At 46.3% G+C, this 20617-nt stretch overlaps 1 protein-coding gene across 1 annotated transcript in view; it reads right to left on the reverse strand.

Annotated features, from left to right (window-relative positions):
* The window catches only part of NT5DC2 (5'-nucleotidase domain containing 2), a 33569-nt gene that overhangs the window by 7726 nt on the left and 5226 nt on the right, over window positions 1-20617 (reverse strand). The window contains exons 2-10 of the mRNA XM_043969141.1: window positions 19931-20115; window positions 19516-19590; window positions 16442-16497; window positions 14977-15070; window positions 12195-12323; window positions 11542-11602; window positions 10733-10835; window positions 9674-9775; window positions 7374-7455 (exon numbers count right to left, since the gene is read on the reverse strand). Of these exons, the coding sequence (XP_043825076.1) occupies window positions 7374-7455; window positions 9674-9775; window positions 10733-10835; window positions 11542-11602; window positions 12195-12323; window positions 14977-15070; window positions 16442-16497; window positions 19516-19590; window positions 19931-20115 (887 nt within the window). The remainder of the gene's footprint in view (window positions 1-7373; window positions 7456-9673; window positions 9776-10732; window positions 10836-11541; window positions 11603-12194; window positions 12324-14976; window positions 15071-16441; window positions 16498-19515; window positions 19591-19930; window positions 20116-20617) is intronic.

Below are 20617 nucleotides of genomic sequence, written 5' to 3' on the forward strand. Positions count from 1 at the left end.
CTGACTGAAAAAGGAAACTGGCATTTCTTCTCCCTGACGAGTTAACAGGAGACCCCATCCCACTCTATCCTGGTTCCCCAGTGGGGCACAGAAGCCACATTCCCCTCCCCAGGAAGCCACAGAGGAAGTGTCCATGGGTAGAAAGATGCCTTGCAAATCTCAGGCAAGATCTCCCTTTTCTTTGCACCTTCAGATAGCCTGGGAGTGACTGGGGAGAATTGCCTGATGCTATTTAGCACCAAAGATCTTCATTTCTTTCTCACAAGCTCCCCATTAGCTCAGAAAAGGCTGATGAGCCAGAGAGCCTCCCCAGTGCAGGCTCTCCCTACGCACTCAATTTCTGTCCCAGAATAAGCTACAGTCAAGCTCGTGGGAAAGAGGCAAGCCCTGACTTCACACAAACCAGCTTCTGGGCCAAACGCTACATTCCAAAGAGTCAACCCGAGCGTGGGCAGGACATGGGGTGGTGAGTGGCCCAGCCTCTCCCACAGTAGCCCCTCTGCAATCCCTGGCCCCAGGGAGAGCCACTGAGCTAGAAAGAGGCCCCCAGGAGCACTTGCTGGCCTGCCTCGGTGTGGGAGCCAGCTGAGGCAGGCATGGGCAGCTTCTGGGGTTTGCCAAACCCCTGAATGTGCTTTGGGCATCAAATCCATTCCGTCCTTCCTTCTGGGATAGTGAGGCAAATAGCTGTGTGATCCTGGGCAAGTCACTTACCCTCATTGCCCCAGAAAAAAAAAAAAAGATAGTGAGGCAGGTAGAAAGAGTGACAGAATGAATGGAGATGGTCTTTTCTCTCACAGCTAGTCCCAAGGCCTGCTCCTGCTACTATATTACTCTTCAAGGCTGAGAAATCTAATCCAAAGTTTTGCTGCACCAGCTCTCTGACCCTGACAAAGACTACACAGCCAGGCCCATTCTCTTGTCCTGTGTGGACACACACACACACACACACACACACACACACACACGCCCTTGTCTACTTTCTGAATACTTTGCTAGGCACTGGGGGTAGATACAAAGTTTAGATAAGACATGGTCTCTACCCTCAGAGAGCTTATAGTTGAGAAGGGGGACAAAACCTGGGTAACTATAATATCTGGTAGTATATGAACACATTACACAAGTATAAAGCAAAGCATTTAATGTGAAATCTGAGGGGGAAGATTGTGATCTGCAAGGGAGAAAGGAAGGGAGGGCTTCATGGAAAATGGAATATTCCAGGTGGATTTTGAGGGTTAGGAAGAGAGGCAAAGAAAGCATTCAAGGTCTAGGGATGGAAGGGGGAAAGCTGGGTGTATAACTTTGTTGTTGTTGGGGTTTCGTTGTGTGTGTGTGTGTGTGTGTGTGTGTGTGTGTGTGTAGCAATGGGGGTTAAGTGACTTGCCCAGGGTCACACAGCTAGTAACTATTAAGTATCTGAGGCCAGATTTGAACTCAGGTACTCCTCAATCCAGGGCCGGTGCTTTATCCACTGTGCCACCTAGCTGCCCCCTGGGTGTATACTTTGAAACAGAGGAATCCAGTTTGGTCAGAAAAAAAGGAATCAATCGATAAATACGTATTAAGTGCCTACTATGTGCCAAGCACTGTGCTAAGCGTTGGAGTAAGTAAAAGAGTAATAGAGGGTGTCCCATCCCAAAAGTCTTTGTGCCGTTTTAAGCTATTCAAGCTGAATTCTGTACAAAGACTTCTGGGACATCCTGTATTAGGTGAAAATGGAAAGGGCTGGCAATGCTGGGCTGGGGAGGGCCTTGAAGTCCTGGCCAGGATGTCTGAATTGAACTCAGTAGACAATAGGGAGCTGCTAAAGATTGCTGAACAGATCTAAATATGAGAGAGTTTATTATAGCAGTAATATTTGGGATGGATCACAGTGGCGGAGGCGGGGGGGGGGGGTGGTGGTGAAGAAGAGATGGGGCATTGAGACCTGTGAAGACTTAATTTTAGGCAGATGGCAGTAAGGGCTTGTCTCAGAGAGATGGAAGTACAAATGGAGGGGAAGGGGATGGATGTGCCTGATATTTCCGAGATAGAATCAAAATGGGCTTCATGTGGAAGGGGAGAGAGGAGATGTTGGGGATAACCCCTAGGATAGTTACTAGGACAGTGGGTAAATGGTGGCAGCACTGACGGGAAATAGGGAAGCTAAACTCAGCTTTTATATGCTGATTCAGTGTCTTAGAGGCATCTAGAAATGCCTGCCGGAAGCTTGGGAGCTCGGAAGGGGTCAAAGCAGGAAATAAAGATTGGGGGATGGGAACTGCAAAGAGAAGAAAGGGTGAGCCACACTGTAGCAGAGAGAGATGCTAAGGAAGAGAATCTAAGAGGCCCAAAGAGGAACTCTAGTGCCCCTTAAAGGATCCCTGTCGGAAAGAAGACAATCTGGTGAAAAAGACAGAGGAGGGAAATAGCAAAGTAGGATACCTTTAGGGTGGGTGAATTCTCTCTAAAGACAAGGGAGGAGATAGGGCAGCTAGGTGGCACAGTGGATAAAGCACTGGCCCTGGACTCAGGAGGACCTGAGTTCAAATCTGGCCTCAGATACTTGACACTAGCTTTGTGACCCTGGGCAAGTCACTTAACCCTCATTGCCCCCCCCCAAAAAAAAAGACAAGGGAGGAGAAAGCATTTAGGAGAAGACAACAGACATAGTCAATTGCTATAACAATGTAAAGATGAAAAATGAAAAAAAAAGGTGATTTGATCTGCTGATTTTCAGGTCAATGGTGATCTTAGAGTAAAAAGCTAAATTGCAAAGGGCTAAGGAGAGAATGGGTGGTGAGAAGTAGTAGTAGCAGCAGCAGCAGTAGTAGTTGTAGTAGATAGTGCTTTAAGGTTTGCAAAGCACTTTATATGTTAGCTCATTTGATCCTCACAACAACTCTTAGAGGTGGGTGGCATTATTTGACAGATGAGGAAACTGAGGCCGAGAGAACTTAAGTGACTTGCCCAAGGTCACACAGCTAGTAAGTGTCTGAAGATTCAGTCTCAGATCTTCTAGCCTCTCAGTCCAAGATCCTATGCCCTGGTCATCTTGTTGCCTAGAAGTATTGGGCCCAGACAATTTTTTTCCAAGAAATTTGGCTGTGAAGCAGAGACAGGAGGCACAAGGAAGAGGTTTTTTAGGATTGGAGAAACTTGAATATGTTTATAGGGAGGCAGGAAGGAGCCTGTAGAGGAATAGATTGGAAAATGTGCAAGAGAAAGGAGCTAATTGCTGGGGCAAGAGCCTATTAGGAGGCAGGAGGGAAAAATAAAAAGAATAGTTAAGTGGCAGGTAGGTGGAAGACCTGAGTTCAAATTCAGCCTCAGACACTTTACTAGCTGTGTGATCCTGGACAAGTCACTTAACCCCAACAAAGAATAGTCCATATCAATAGCACAGGGAGGATTCTTTGTGGTGAAGAATTGGGATTCCTCATCTATGACAAGAAGGAGAGAAGGTGTAACAGAGATGAGAGGTTTTGAGAAATGGAAAGTGGGGAATTGAGGGAGCTTGCTTTTGAAAACCTCTGGCTTACAAGAGGGTAGAAGAAAAGAGTTGAAATATGGGGAATGAGATGGGGAATGGCTAAGAGGAGCATGGAGTTATTCATGTGAAATCAGCTTTTCATCATCCTGCCCACTCCCCTCTTCCCACAATGCCTCCTCCTTCTCCTCTTCCTCCTCCTGCTCTTCCTCCTCCTCCTCTCCCTCCTCCTCCTCTTTCTTCCTCTTGTATTTGCTTATCTGTGTGTGTGTTCCTCTCCCCGCCCCTTTCCCAGTGCAATCTAACCTCTGGAGGATGGAGCCTGTTTAATTTCTGTGTTTTTCCTGTAGCTAGGATGAGGGTCTTTCTTGAACACAGTAGGCATTTAATAAATGTTGAACTGAACTGCAACTTTTCCAGAGACATTCAGCATCTTGGGAGCAGGCTAGGGATAGGCTTAGTAATAGGAACTAGACCTGTGCTTTCATTGATGCAGGGAACACCTGGGTGAAGACATTCCCCATACCCATGCATATTGTTACCTCCTCTGCAACTTGGGGGCTTAAAGAAGTTTCTAAGGCAGCAGGAGGCCAGGCTTGTCCAGACACTATGGATCAGAAGTTGGCCTTGAACCCTGTTCTTCCTGGTTTTGAGGCTAGCTCTGGGGGAGATATTGGATGATAGAGGTTACTTAGGGATGATGGGATGGTGGAAGGTAGGGGATGAAGGAGTACAGAGGACGGGATCCTAAAGGGGAGCTGATGAAATATGAAAACTTATAGAACTTGAGGTCAAGCCCCTAGACATCCATGATGGCAATACAAGAGAGACAGACTGAGAAAATAATGATGTGTCAAGGGATTCACTCCCAATAAAGGCAGAGTGAGCTTAGTGGGAGTTAGAGCAGGAGAGATGGAAGGTTGGGCAATTGAGAGACGGTGAAGCCTCACAGGATTATCAGTCTGGTGTCACAGCCCTCTTCCTTCTCCCCCATATGGGACCAGTCTACTCCCTGAGTCTCTCTTCTAAATAAAGCAAACTGATCTCCTTCTCCTAGAGTAATGCCTTCTATATTCTAGCAAAAGGTCAAAATCAACCTCACTTCTCTGAGGAGCCAAGATCTCCTTCAGGCTTCCCAAGCAAGGTAAGGAAAAGCACAATCCTACTGTCTGCCTCCAATATGTTCTTTTTTTTTTTTTTTTTTTAGGGCAATGAGGGTTAAGGGACTTGCCCAGGGTCACACAGCTAGTAAGTGTCAAGTATCTGAGGCCATATTTGAACTCAGGTCCTCCTGACTCCAGGGCCTGTGCTCTATCCACTGTGCCACCTAGCTGCCCCTGATCTTGAAATATATTGATAGGGGGCAGCTAGATGGCGCAGTGGATGGAGCACCGGCCCTGGAGTCAGGAGGACCTGAGTTCAGATCCGGCCTCAGACACTTAACACTTACTAGCTGTGTGACCCTGGGCAAGTCACTTAATCCCAATTGCCTCACTAAAACAAAAACAAAAACAAAACAAAGAAATATATTGATAGAAGCTACAAATATTGATCTGGAGCCTTCTATGTTGTTAGACTCTCCAGGGATAAAGGGAAGTTGGAGAAATAGTGGAGGCTTTAGAGGTGATAACAGTAAGTACATAATATGTGTGCGTGATTTTGTATTAATTTTTTTGTCTGGACCCAATCTTTGATTGATAAACTAATTAATGTACTTGCCCATGGCTACATAGCTATGTATCAGAGGCAAGATTTGAACCCAGGTCTTGTCTTCAGGGCAAGCCCTCTCTCCACCACACCATGTAGTACATCTTTCACTGAAGTTAAAATTATGGTAAGAAAACTATTACTAGCACTGAAATGTTCTAACAGAACTCCAATGCACATCATAAGAAAGTCCAGGATTCCCTAGAATATAGTTTGGTCCAAGGAATTGGAGCAGGGCCAAGGTTCAAGACCAAGGACTTTTACAAGGAACACAGGGATGGGGCATAAATTCTCTTTGGGATTCTAAGAGCTGTCAGGGTGGAGCTCAGATGTCAGGTTCATTCTCACCCTAGGAATGCCTCCCTAGGACAGCCTCTGTGGCTGTCAAATGAGCTGTATGTATGTAAAGAGCTTTGTAAACCTTCAGACACCATCTACACAGACGCTGCCATTCCCTATTCCAAAGACCGACATCTACCTGGGACACACTCAAGGGCCAGGTTCTCAGGTAGAACCAGAGGCCCAGTATCAGCCCTGCCATGGGACTGTCTCACATCCTAACAGAAATTCTTCTTTCACCTAGGGGCAGGGGAAGCCCAGACGATCCAGCCTCATTTCCCATGAGGGGAAATCTACAACATTCTGGTCTCAAGGGGTCACATGTCAGAGCTCATGCTCTAGCTCAGTAGCCCCTTCCTTTTAACACCGTACCTCCCTCAAAATTAGAGATTTGAGGCCCCTTGGGACTGTTGGAAGCTGGTCTTGGGCATTGGGATTTCTGAATTCCTGACCTGGGCTAACCTTATTAATCCCCTTTGTTTAGAGCCATGCAGGTCCACCTAAACCCATTATGAAACCTCAATCCACCCTGGGCATCATTCCTACTTCTATTTGCCAATTGTCCTTCCTTCCCTGGAAGCAAACCAACCCATCCACCTGATTCTAAGGAAGGAGAGTTTATTTTCCTATTTATTTTCCAGGGTCACAGTCTATGTGTAGACAGCCCATTAACACTGAGGTCAGATACTGGACCCTGATAGTTAGAGACTGGGTGAGTGTGACTGATAGAAAGCTGACCCTTTGAGTTGAGTTGGGATGGGGAAGAGGGGGTGGATCTCTGGGTCAGTCTGGGACAGCATCCTCACCTTATCTAAAGACCAGCTGAGCAGAGCCCAACTGAAATCGAGCCCTTCTCCCTGACACCCTCCTCAAGGCTACCTCCTGGTCTCCATTGCTGTCCTCTACGCCCAACTTTGTATTCTTGACCTGGTCATTTTGATCATTCACTCTGCCTTAGGCCCTAAGTGTGGCTATGTACTCTATGGTTCAGTCAAATTGGCCTTTTTCTTGTTCTCAGCATACAAAACTCCACCTCCCATCTCCAAGCATTTGTGTTGGCCATCTCCCATGTCTAGAATACACTTCTTCCCCATATCTGCCTTTTGGAATATCTGGTTCTTTTAAGACTCAACTCAAATGACACCTTCTATAGGAGAACTTTCCTGGTCCCACTAGCCCCTGGTGCTTCTCCATTAAGGTTACTTTGTGTCTTGTTGGTATGAACCTACAAATGTCTCCACTATTAGACTGTAAGCTCCCTGAGGAGCAGGAGTGTCTCATTTTGGTTTTGTATCCCCAGTGCTTAGCATAGTGTATGGCATATAGGAGGCGCTTAATAAATGCTTATTGCTTGGTTGATTGGCCAGCCTTCTGAGTGAGGAAGGAGCCCCCAGGACTGGTGTCATGCTCTTTAAGGATTCAGTCCAGGTGGTTACCCCCAGCTTTTCCAGTAAATCCCCAAATTCAGGAAGGGTTTCTGTGTATTTTTTTTTTTTTGCAGGTCAGTGAGAGTTAAGTGACTTGCCTAGGGTCACACAGCTAGCAAGTGTCTAAGGCCAGATTTGAACTCAGGTCCTCCTGAATCCAGGGCCGGTGCTTTATCCACTGCACCACCTAGTCGCCCCTCAGGAAGGGTTTCTAAGCCTATATATATAAGTTCCCTAACAGGAATAAAGAAGGCCCCTCTGTCTGCTGGTGGTCCATCGAGACCTCTCCCAATTTGAGTTGCCCTGGCCTCTGTCCTATCTTTCACACATGCTTGACCATAAGGTGCCCCTGTGGACATGAGAGGACTTCTTCTTGGCCCCTTCTCTACTAGAAAAGGGACCCTGGGGACCATTTGTTCCCCCCATCTTACCTCACGGTAGATCTTTCCCTTTTCCAAGTGGCTGATTTTGTCCCACTGCAGTATGCCCCTTTCATCCAGTTTCCTAAAAGGCCTGAGTTGGAAGGAGGGGACAGATGGGGAGAAGAAAGAAGAAAAACTGGGTCAGTCACCAGGAAGGACCAGGAGCCTACCTCCTAGAATCCAGATGAATGATTCTGAAATTCAGGAAGGATAATGACAATAGTACCGATACCTTGGGAAAGCTCCCTACTGTTGTACAAAGCAAATCCACAGAGGTCAGTCACTGTGACCCTATAGACAGACAACTCCAAAGACAAACACCAAAGAGCCTGGGAAGCACTTTCCTTCTCAGTGTAAACAGGATGAACTGATGGGCCCACCGGACCCTCTGGCCCAAAGGTCGAGTAGCCCACAGACAGCTGATAGAAGTTCCCCTGCTCAGCTGTGCCATGGTGAAGGGCCCTGGAGTCATCCCAACCCTCAGTTCCTCTTTCCTCCCAGGACTAAAAAGGAAGAGGAAAGCAGCCCTAGCTGAGGTTGAAGGGAAGATGTAATGGGAGTCACGCTTCTCCAGATTCCTCAGGCTCAGTGCTAGAACCAGAAGGTTTGGAGCTGGGGTGCCTATCCCCATAGGGGGAAAGGTGGCTCACATGAGAAGTACATGAAGAGAAATGGGCACAGTTCCCAGGGGCCAGCAGGGTCAGGTTTCTGTCTGGGGACTTGGCTGCTTGGAAGAGGATTTGTGCTCCTTATTACTCATTCCAGGAGACTGAGCAATAGGCTGGGATTCAAAAAGCATAGAATCCTGAAGAAAGGGGCCAGAACCATCTCTCAGCACTCAGGGTGGCTAGGAAACATTCATTAATTTACATTCATAAACCAGTATTCATTCATTCTGGATCTCTCTAGGAAGAGAATGAATGTATATATAGTGCTTTATGAATGTCTCTCTCTGGAGATACATACATACACATATATATATATGTATGTATGTATATATATGTATATGTATATATATGTGTGTGTGTGTATCTATATATAGATATATACACACAGACAGGCAACATACATATACATGTACATATAGACACACACATATATATACACACACATCTGGACCTCTTTATATACACATACACACACACATATATATAGATATCTATCTATATACATATACACATATCTGGACCTCTCTACACACATACATAGTGTGTATATACACATGTACACATACACACATATATCTATACATAGATATATATCTATATACATGTACACACATATCCGGACCTCTTTATATACGCATACACACACACACACATATATACACACAGAGATTATATCTATATACATATACACACATATCCAGACCTCTTTATAAACACACACATAGTGTATATAAACACATATACACATACACACACATATATACACATAGATTATATCTATATACATATACACACATATCTGAACCTCTCTATACACACACATAGTATGTATATACACATGTACAAACACATATATATCTATACATTGTTATATATCTATATACATATACACGCATATCCAGACCTCTCTATATACACACACATATAGACACATAGATTATATCTATATACATATACACACATATCCGGACCTCTCTATATACATACATAGTGTGTATATACACATACACACACACACACACACACACACATATATATATCTATATACATATACAGACATATCCGGACCTCTCTATACACACATATATACACATAGATTATATCTATATACATATACAGACATATCCGGACCTCTTTATACACACACATAGTGTGTATATACACATACACACATAGACACACATATATATCTATATACATATACACACATATCCGGACCTCTCTATACACACACATAGTGTGTATATACACATACACACACATATATACACATAGATTATATCTATATACATATACAGACATATCCGGACCTCTCTATACACACACATAGTGTGTATATACACATACACACATACACACATATATGTGGGATCTGCCAGGTACTCTGTAGGCAAGATAGCATTTCCTTTCTCTGAGGGACAGAGCAGGGACCTGAGCCTTCCCCCAAGGGTTCAGTGACCTCCCATCACAAAGATGGCAAGACCAGCCATGTAGGACTTATCCTTTGTACCCCTCTCCTTTCCACCCCCACCTCCCACACTCCAGTTTAGAGCCTGTGGTTTTAAGATACTCAATTTCCCAGCAGGAGATGTTTGGGGAAGAAAAGGAAGATTGGGGACCCACAGACAGTGCCCAACTTACTTGCGCCTATCTGTGAAAAAGTTTGGCTTGTCTGCTTGGACAATGATTACATCAAAAAGATTGCGCCAATCCTTGCCAACCATGTGTTTCATCCCCTTGTCCCTGAGGATGGCGGTGTGCAGTAATCAGAGAAGGAAAGGGAAGAAAAGAAAAAAGAATATTTTAAAGAGAGAAGGGAAACCTTGGGATAAAGATGTAGTAAGTGAAGATACACAAACCCCCTTCCAACCCTCCCCCCAGCATCTCCACAAATCCCATTGGGAGAATTGAGCTGAATTGTCAAGGGAGAGGAAGCTGGTGCTAGAATCCCTGAGTTAGGCTGGGCATTTCGTTTTAGGATGGCATTCCCCTACAGAGTAGGTTTGGGCACTCCCTGGAGAGGTCTGTCCTTGTTTTCTTCTGACTCCTGATGTCAGAGCTGGTCCCTTCCCCTCCCCAGTCATTGGGCTGTGGGTAGGGAGGTGGGGTGGTGGTGGAGTGTAGGACTCCTGCAGAGAAGTGGGTTCTTTGTTTTGTTTTGTTTTTGGTGAGGTAATTGAGGTTAAGTGACTTGCCTGGGGTCACACAGCTTGTAAGTGTTAAGTGTCTGAGATCGGATTTGAACTCAGGTTCTCCTGACTCCAGGGCCGGTGCTCTATCCATTGTGCCACCTAGCTGCCCCTGAGAAGTGGGTTCTTGAAATGCTTCACTAACAGTCTAGTTGTGTGGCTGGGGGCCCTAGGGGAGGAAGAATGAGGGTTCTCCTTGTGAGGCCAAACCTCTGCTTGCCCACTCCTCTGCAGGGCCTGCTGCTGGTACCCCACTGTGGTCAGGGAATGCAGTCCAGAAAGCCAGCTGGCAAGTTCTTTCCCAGTTCTACAGGGAGAGGAAGGGTCACCAGGTAGGCCTGATTCTCTTCTGGACAGAGAAAAAATAATCCAGGCCTCTGGATTCTGAATCCAGCTTCCTTCCTAACTGGAAGAATTTTTTTTTTTAAACAAGCGCTTATTACTTGACAAAGTTTTCATGCATTTACCAGGCTTCCCTTGAGCCAGACAGGGGGAGGGGGAGGAGACTCACACGAAGCTGAAAGGGCTGTTGGTGATGAGGAAAAGCTTCTTGCCGTGGGTGACAAGGCGCGTCAGGACCGCGTGAGTCTCATCTCCACGGAGTATGTACTTCTCTGGAAGAGATGGAGGCCCAGTGTGGGCTGGTCAGTGCCCTGCTCAGCTTGCCTCTATGATCAGAGTCCCAGGGTTCATTCTTTGTTTTTTTTGGTGAGGCAGTTGGGGTTAAGTGACTTGCCCAGGATCACACAGCTAGTAAGTGTCAAGTGTCTGAGGGCGGATTTGAACTCAGGTCCTCCTGAATCCAAGGCTGGTGCTTCATCCACTGCACCACCTAGCTGTCCCCCGGGGTTCATTCTTCAAGAAGTTTCCTGCCCTGGAAAGCCTTCTTTCTATGCTGATTCTGAGCTACTCTCCCTAATGCACAATTGTACGGGAGCTCCTTATGTTAGCTGCATTTGGACAGGGCTGATTTCTCAGCTCAGGATCCAGGCTCCCCATGGGCAGGGTCTTGTGTGTTCTAAAAGCCCCCTTTGCTGTTTCAGCAAGACCTGTGAATGAATGGCCTGGGAGGGCCCAGAGGAAGCTTCTCTGTGTCTGACTGTTTCACAGTGTTATAGGGCAATGGGTGAAAGAGAGCCCAGCACACCCGGCAGAGACTCACAGGGACCTCGGGACACAGGAATGTGGCAGGGAGAGCCGACCGTGACCTCATAACAAGTTCTACCTTTCAAGTCCGCATGTAGGGGTCTAAGCGCCTAAGTCTCCTGGGGAGAGCTGAAGCCTAATGGAGAGGCCCACACTAAAGAGGGGTCTGCTTACCCATGTCCTTCTCGATCCACTGGTACATCAGGCCCTTGACGTGGATATCTCTGATGGCATCCTAGAGGGCATGAACATCAGCTTCTAAGCGGCCAGGGTTTAGGGACTTTCCTGTCTCTGTACCCAGGGACAGGATCATTTCTATGTTTTCTACCCTCCTGCCTCAGAAGCTGCTAAGGGAAGGCCCAAGGAACCCAGATACCTCTTGGGAGGCCCAGACCACAAAAGGACCCAGATTTTGGCTGGGGAAAAGCTGTGGGACATTCATGGAATTCTGCTAAGTAGCCTGTGAGTCCCCCCAAGAGCAGGATCAAAGTTTTCAGCCCTTCATGCCCCTACAGCACCAAGTACAGGGCTGGGGGAGAGTAGGCAAAGTCTTTTTTATCGATCCTCCTTTGGCCATAGCAGGCTCTGTTCAGACTCTTGGGCCAGTTTTCTGGGCACTGGGAATGGCCCTGACAGTCAGTTTAGACCAACCCCCACCCCCTGCCCCAGCTTCTGCCACCAATTTAAAGTAACACACACACACACACACACACACACACACAGAAATAACTATATAAGTGCTGCTGGAAGGTCCTTTTGTCAGGGAGGGGGCAGGAAGGTCCTATCCAGGCCTTCCTGAAGGCCTCACTCCAGGCCTCACTCCTCACCGAGACATCTTTGTAGAGGTGAGTCTGGTCAAACTCCAGGTTGTGAGCAAGGAAGTGGTCAACCACAGAGGAGAGAAGGGCCATCTCAGGAAGCGAGAAGATATCCATGAACTGCTTGAGAGAGGGGCCCTGAGGAAGCAAGGAGGATAGATCTGAGAGTCAGAAGAGGGCTCGGTACCCTGCCCAGAGGCACAGCAACACAGCACCCAATGGACCAGAAGGAAAGGTTCAATGAAGAGTTCAAGCTGGAGGCAACATCAGAGACCTCAAGCCAGTCCACACCTGACCCTCCTCCCAGATCTAGAGGTTGAAGCTCGCCTTGCTCCTCTGGATTTATGAGAACCATCTGACCTTTCTCTAGTCTGTATATTTGTTTTTTGGGGGTTTTTTTGTTTGTTTTTTTGGTGAGGCAATTGGGGTTAAGTGACTTGCTCAAGGTCACACAGCTAGTAAGTATCAAGTGCCTGAGGCTGGATTTGAACTCAGGTCCTCCTGATTCCAGGGCTGGTGCTCTATTCACTGTGCCACCTAGCCTGTATATGCCACTGTAGTCTGTATATTTGAACTTTCCTATTCCCTTCTCCAAATGGGGAGAGAAGTGCAGATTAAAACAGTATTTATTACGCACTCAGTCTTGTCCTTGGTCACCTTCCCACGTGTGTATCCATTTCCCCCACCTCATCACACTTGTATTCAGTGACTTCCCCTCTGGGCATCCCTCAAGGACAAAGGCCAGGTTAGTTGTCAGGCTGCTCTCTCATAACTCTGTGGACTAAGGTTATGTGTACACATGTGTGTGTTTACAGGGGGCCAGCCGTGTAGCTGGGAACTCTAGGCAGGCGTCAAACACATGGCCCAAGGAACCGGACAGATCTTCCCCAGTTGAAGAACATGTCAGACTCCCTATGAGACAAAAGAATAGCTTACTGGCTCGTTCAGATGGCAGGAGAAGTCTCAGTTATACGGGGCGGGGCTGGGGGGGTCTTAACTGGCCCAGGCAAATGTTTCCACACTTCACTAGCTGCTGGTAGAGCAGGGAGCACATAGCAGAAGGTGTGGCCCTTCCTCTTAAGCTACTTGCTCTCAAGAGAGCAGGAACAAAAAGAACTGTGGAGTATAGATGCTGAATGAACCATACTATTTCTTTTGTTTTTGGTGCTGTTGTTTTTTCTATTTTGAGGTTTTTCATCATTGCTCTGATTTTTCTCTTATAACATGACTAATGCAGAAATAGGATTAATGTTATTATGTGTATATATATATATAACCTATATCAGATTACCTGCTGCCTAGGGGAGGGGGGAGGGAGGGGAGGGAGGGAGAAAAATCTGAAATTGGAAAGCTTGTATAAACAAAAGTTGAGAACTATCTTTATATGTAATGGAAAAAATAATAAATAAATTAAAATGAAAAAAAAAAAAAAAGAGCAGGAACAGGATTTGTCCAGTGGGGCAGAATGGACTGGGAGAGCCTTGATAGACCAGGCACCAGGTCAGGCTCTTAAGGACAGGAAAAGGGGCCCACAGCTCACGGAAGGGGGGGGGTGTTCAGGTCAGGCTGAAAGAACCTTGGCCATAAGTCTGTGGCAGGGTCAAGATGGGGGTAGAGTGGGGTGGAGGGGTTGTTTGCCATGAAACAACAGGAGAGACTAATGCTGCCAACTATTTGGCATTTCATTCCATTCTGAATTAGCTTAGTATTAGTGACAGATGGTATAAAGCCACCTCCTGGAGCCAAGGACTATAGTTTTAGCAGTAAACAATGTCTTCCTTCTTCCGCCCCACAAAACAGAGCAAGGGATATAGGTTGGGGAGTTTTTCTATGGGTTCTTGTTTTGACAGGGGGGGATGAAGAAGTAATAAGGCAGTTATTACCATGTCTCTTCCTAGCCCTCAGATAGCTGAAGGGATACAGGATGCTAGGCAGGCAGACAGGTACAGGACTGTTACCGACTTCCCAGTCTGTGTGGGTTAGTGGCTAAGGGCAGCTCTGGGATAAAACATCCTAGCATAAGAGGCTTCCAGTTTGGGGAGGAAGTGATATCCTACGGTAACCCGAACAAATCTGGGGACACGTATTTCCTAGGAAGCTTAGTCAGGCTTGGGAAGAGCTAAGCCTCCAACAGTATTTGGCCTCACCCACATAGGGGGAAATACCCATAATGTCTTCCTCCCCAAAAGAAGGCAGAAAGAACTGAGCCGGTGCCCACAGACTCCATCAACGGAGACAGGCCAGCCAAATGAACCAAGCAAGTTCTCAAAGTTTCCCACTCTGATTGAATCACTGCCATGTATTATATATCACATACTTAGAGGGGGAAATGATAGTACTTTAGCTCCTTAAGGGCAAAGGTAAGGACTATACTCCAGATGTGGGAAAGGGCATAGAGTTTTTTCCCAGGCCCCACAAGGACTTTCTTATCGGTCATTGTACTTGGCCTTTAAGTGAAATCAGCAAGATCAAGGGACCTGGGAAGCAACTCACCTCCCCACCCTTTGGTATTAGATTGGTATTAGAAATATAAATAACTCCCTGGTAGGGTTGCCCTACCACCTCCCAAACCAAAGCAGGACCACTTTTCAGGGTGGCTGGAAGTGACATTTAAGCTTCCAATATGACTTTAGGAATGCACCTGAGAAGGAAAAAAATCACTTCCTCCCCAAATCCTGTTTTCTAATCCAACACGGAGACAGAAAAAGCAGAAACAGTTTTGTGAGCCTGGGGAATTTAGGATCCCAGGTCACATGGACTATTCTGTCTCTACAACCCCCCAGGCTGGTACCTTGCCATAGAAGTCACTCATTTGATAGAGTGGGATGTGCTGGGTTCCCCCATATAAGTCAATCACCTCTTCATCAGGCACAGGCTGGAGACCCCTGAGGAAATAAAATTTTCTATTTTTATTTTTTTTTTGAGGGGCAATGCGGATTAAGTGACTTGCTCAGGGTCACACAGCTAGTAAGTGTCAAGTGTCTGAGGCTGGATTTGAACTCAGCCCTGAATCCAGGGCTGGTGCTTTATCCACTGCGCCACCTAGCTGCCCCCTAATTTTTCTATTTTTAAAATAAAGTTTTATTGTATCTTTTGTTTTTACATCACCAAAATCTCTCCCCCCCCCGTATTCTTCCCTCTCTTCTTCCCAGAGAACCCTTCCTTGTAGCAAACTTTTTTTAAAGAAAAAGAGGAAGAGAAAAAATAAATCAGCAAAATCAGTGGCTACAATTAGGAAAAAAAAATCTGACAATCTTATGCAACAGGAATGAAAATTTTCTATTACCACCTCAGACAACATGAGCCAGGGTTAGTTGGTTCCTGAGCAGGAAGGCCACCCAAGGCTCAGATCTTCCTCTCCTCAGGCCTTCCTTTAGCCGAGAGAAGAAAGCTATGTGTAGGAAACCTTGCAGCAGAGGAGTCCAACATGAAAAGTCATGCACAAGCTGGGCTGCAGCTGTGTTAGAAAAATGGACCAGACTGAGCTCACTTGTGTGTGTGTGTGTGTGTGTGTGTGTGTGTGCTTATGTCTTTTTTTTTTGTAGGGCAATTGGGGTTAAGTGACTTGCCCAGGGTCACACAACTAGTAAGTGTTAAGTGTCTGAGGCCGGATTTGAACTCAGGTACTCCTGAATCCAGGGCCAGTGCTCTATCCACTGCGCCATCTAGCTGCCCCTTGTGCTTATGTCTTGAAGACAGAACATTAAACATAGATAGGAGTAGTATTATGTATGTAGAAGGCCCTGAGCCCAAGTGGACATACCAGAAAAAGTCAGCCTCAGTGTTGTAGACTGAGCGCTGGATTTGCAGTCAGAAAGCACTGGGTTTGAATCCTGCTTTTACTACTCCTAGGGTCTTAGGAAAGTCACTTCAGGGGGCAGCTAGGTGGAACAGTGGATAAAGCACTGGCCCTAGATGCAGAAGGACCTGAGTTCAAATCCAACCTCAGACACGTAACACTTACTAGCTGTGTGACCTTGGGCAAGTCACTTAACCCTCATTGCCCTGCAAAAAAAAAAAGAAAGTCACTTCCAGGAAGTCCAGAAGAATTTCCTTCTTTGTGGGGTTGGACCGGATGATCTCCAAGACCCCTTCCAACTCTGAGTCCCAGGTTCCTGTGACTGTTCAGTTTCTGGCCAGGGATTTCCCCAAAGGGAAGGCCAATCACTCCTCCAGCAACCACGAGAAGCCCCCAAGGAGAAAATGTAAAACCTAATCCAAATCCCAGGCCTGAGAACAAGACCTTTCAGACTGACCTGTAAACTGTTCCCAATTGGACGTAATGGAAAGCATCAATCTTCATCAGAAGACTCTGGCCAAGGAAGAGAGGCAGGCACAGATCTCAATCCTCTGCTGCAGTTTTACTGGAGAAGTTATTTTCCAAAGCCAGGCTCTTTATTAAAAATTGCTAACAATTCCCTTTCTAATTCACTTAACTGATGTCATTATTGGCCCATTCAGGTCCCTGCTCTGGGAGGTAGGGGACTCACAAAAGAAAGAACATGGTTCTCTGGGGAAAAGAGAGGAATGGAGAAGAAAGCCCCAGCCTCAGGGGCCTTATTTTTCAAGCATGACTTATGAAAGACAAGTGTTCTCATATAGGTCAGTCAGCCAAGGAAGGCAGACCCCCACAAAGAAAAGGCCAGCAAAACAGTTGGAGAAGTTTCCCCTAGGGAAGCTAAAAAGGTACAAAAAGCGAGAGAGCCCTTAGGCCAGAGCGGTGGAACCCAGGAGACTGATCCTTCTAGGGCTAGGGCGGAGGAAGAGACTGTCATGCTGAGGATACTGAGCAGACCCACTCAGCAGTTCCTCAATGTCCATCAATAAGAGCATTTCAAGCAGTATCTGGCGTTAGCATTATTATACATTATTACCCTTCACACATTCTGTCGTGGTTTTCCCTCGTTTTGGAGGAGGACCAATGATGTCACGGGGCAACGTCTTAACTTGCCGTGAATTGGATTTAAGGGAGGAATAAGTTGCACATTCTTTGGCCTCACTCTCTCTTCTGGTCATCTAAGTCCAGCGGCAGGACAAAAGTCAGGATGACCATCGATGACCTTGGCATCTTTGACGTCTGACCAAGTTCCAAGCACCCCACAACATCTGCTTCAGTTGCCTACATAGCCCCTGGGATAAATTGTTCTTATCCACCCATTCCTTGGGGGAAGTCTTCACATACTTGGCGTAGACATCGCCCTAACTCACCCATGGGTTGGAGACCCTTAGCCTCTTGGCTGAAACAGTTTACCAGGGTTTGGCTGCTGCGCGTGATACAGCTTCTTGGAGCCACAGGAGAGTTAGATGCAGGCTGACACCTGCCCTCACACCCGAGATGCTGGTCCTCCCACAAACCCCTTCTTCCCACATCCTACAGTTTAGCCAAACTGGCCTTTTGGCTATTTTGAACAAATAATGCTCCTCCTCCTGTCTCCATGTCCTCTCACTCGCTTTCTCCCGGTGCCCAGAATACTCAGCCTCCTCCCTCATTTCCTTTAAAGTTGGCCCCAAGTGATAGCTACCTTTTTCATAAAGTCTTTCCTAATCCCCCCAGATTCCAGAAACTCCTTCCCTCTCCTCCCTAAATTACTTTAAAAAACTTCTAAAAAATACTTACACTTGTACATGTTAGTTCATTGAGGGGTAGAGTTGCTCTAATTTTTATCTTTGTACCCCCAAGGCCTGGTTCACAGAAGACACTTAATAAATGCTTACTGCTTGGTGGAACAAGGAAACTGTAGCGTAGGGCAGGAAGCAAGTAAGGCACCTAGATTTTAAGCTTCATACTCTGGTGCCCTGGTCCTTGGTCTCTTTTTATGCAGGGAGAACAACCATTAATTGCTCTGTTAGGTGGACCTCTCAAACAATGATTGGAAAATCCACATGGTGCATTGGTAATCCTGTGTTTTAATGCAAGAGAAGACGAGAAAGACCACCAACATATTTGGTGGATCCTTAATGGAAGAAAGTGAGTAAGAATTATGCAGGAAAAGGAGGCATAGAGGGGTGGCGATTTTCTTTTTCACTGATAGGGATGCCTACCCCAGTGAAATCCAGGTGTTCATGTTGGAACCTTCCCTATAATAGTCAATCCCCAGAATGTCTGAGTCACCTCCCCATATTTGATGATTGACGTAAATGCTAATATACTCACCTTCTCACATATACTTCTTTCTATCCTCTGCCATTCTCTAGGCTAAGTACTGAGATTATCAGGTTCCCACCACTAGATGAAGGAAATGCTGTCTGGTTTTGGAAAAAGCCACAGACTGGGTGTATCTCCGAGGGCCTGAGTGCTTCCTAACCCACCCCTAACATATGCATACAGAAAGAACTTGAGGTTATGGTCCTGAGAAGGAGGACCAGCAGGCTAGCATTATGAGAGAGAGAGAGAGAGGGAGAGAGAGAGAGAGAGAGAGAGAGAGAGAGAGAGAGAGAGAGAGAGAGAGAGAGAGGAACTTCTCCCTAGGGCCCTGGGGGGCTGTGGAAGAAACATCAGGGCCTGAACTCTGTGCTTTCCTAGAATTTCTGTGGCTTGATTTGCAGAGAAGTCCTCGAGGCTGATGTTCAACCTCTAGCTACCATTGACAACAAAAACAAAAACATCCTTATTTTATCTTAGCCCAGTTCAGGCCAGATATGGAGCTGAAAGATCCAGACAATGGACAGGTTACAAGGGCAACTCCCCTAAGGGAGCTGCTGTTGACCAGAGAACAGTGGCTACCAAGACACTTGTCCCAAACACTTCCTATTACACATACACACGCACACACACAAATATATATATATATATATGTATCTGTATATGTCTATATGTCTATATCTCTAGTTTTAAGTTTTGAAAAACGCTTGCTATATATTATTTCTTTCTTTTTTATTTATTTATTTATTTATTCATTCATTCATTCATTCATTTATTTATTTATTTATTTATGTATTTATGTATTTATGTATTTATTTATTTATTTATTTATGGGTGAGGCAATTGGGGTTAAGTGACTTGCCCAGGGTCACACAGCTAGTAAGTGTCAAGTGTCTGAGGCCAGATTTGAACTCAGGTCCTCCTGAATCCAGGGCCAGTGCTCTATCTACTTGTGCCACCTAGCTGCCCCTATATTATTTCATTTGATCTACAGAACAACCCTGGGAGGTAGATAGCATAGGTATTATTCTCATCACACAGATGAAAAGACTGAGGCACCGTCTTGCCCATAGTCACACAACTAGCAGGTTTCGGAGATGGAATCTGAACTCTAGTTTCTTCTAACTCCAAGGGCCAAGCTTTGTTCTCTAGAACCTCATGGAAGAAGCACGTCTCCTCCTTACTCACCTTTTGCACATCGTAGTGTAGGCCTCGAATGGCGAAATCTGGGATGTAATCATATTTCCTGATCTCTCCTGGGTACTGTATGGGGAGAAGGGTTAGCAGACACAGCATGAATCTGAGGCAACAACTTCGACAACCTCAATACAAATGAGGTCCCACTGTACCCATAGGGGAAGAGTTGGAGGGCAGAGGCAAAGGATGAGCAGGGTACTGCCTTCACCCAGGGAGGTAGACATTGGGGCCAGAATTCAGGTGCTGTTTTTGCAACACTGTATTTTTGCAATACCTGGGTGCACAAGGGAGGCACTGTGGGCCTTTAGAGATTGGGGAAATAGGGAGCTGGACACTGGGCTTGGGCAAGAGAAAGAGAGAAAGACCGAGAGAAAAAGAGATGGAAAGAGAAATTTCAGCGTTTTACCTTATATTGCTCTATTAGGATCTCTCTGGCCGTGTTGAAAATCATGGAGTGCAATGAGTCAGAGTATTGAGCTAAGGTATAGTCATAGTCGAACCCGTAAACCTCCACGTCTCCCAGGCTGATCTCATTGTTGGCATAGATCGCAGCCGGGTTAAGGAGATTACAGACTTCAGGAGGAAGGAGGTCTGTAAGAAAGGAGGAATCGGGGTGTTTGGACCTTTGAGAAGGCTGGGGCTTTAGGGCTATTTAATTCCGACTTCACCCCCTCCCCCAGTTTCTTCTGCCTCTTCCAGGAAGATAGATTTATAAACCTACCAACAATACCCACCCAGTCCCTTCTTGATCCTGCCCAAACACTGAACTCCCACCCGTCTTAAATGATGGCGATAGGTTTTCTTTCTGCCTCTAAGATGGATGCTGAGACTTAGCAAACTGATTAAAAGATAGGCAGGCTTACTTGTTTTCTGGCCTTCGGGATCAGAACGTGCCCAGTGGCCACATGGTTAATGGGTCATTGGTCAGTCTAATCCTCCCAATTCCCCCTAATCAGGATCAAGTAGGTGGCTCCAATTTTCTCAGAATTTGGGCCCAAACCCAGAGTGCCTCTGGGGCCCTTCTGGGGTGCCTTCCCAGCCTTGCTTAGGTTCGGGCAGGTTCTGGCTGCACCCTCTCCACCCCCAGCCCCAG

Source organism: Dromiciops gliroides, chromosome 1 (assembly GCF_019393635.1).
Source record: "Dromiciops gliroides isolate mDroGli1 chromosome 1, mDroGli1.pri, whole genome shotgun sequence".
NCBI classification, from domain to species: domain Eukaryota; kingdom Metazoa; phylum Chordata; class Mammalia; order Microbiotheria; family Microbiotheriidae; genus Dromiciops; species Dromiciops gliroides.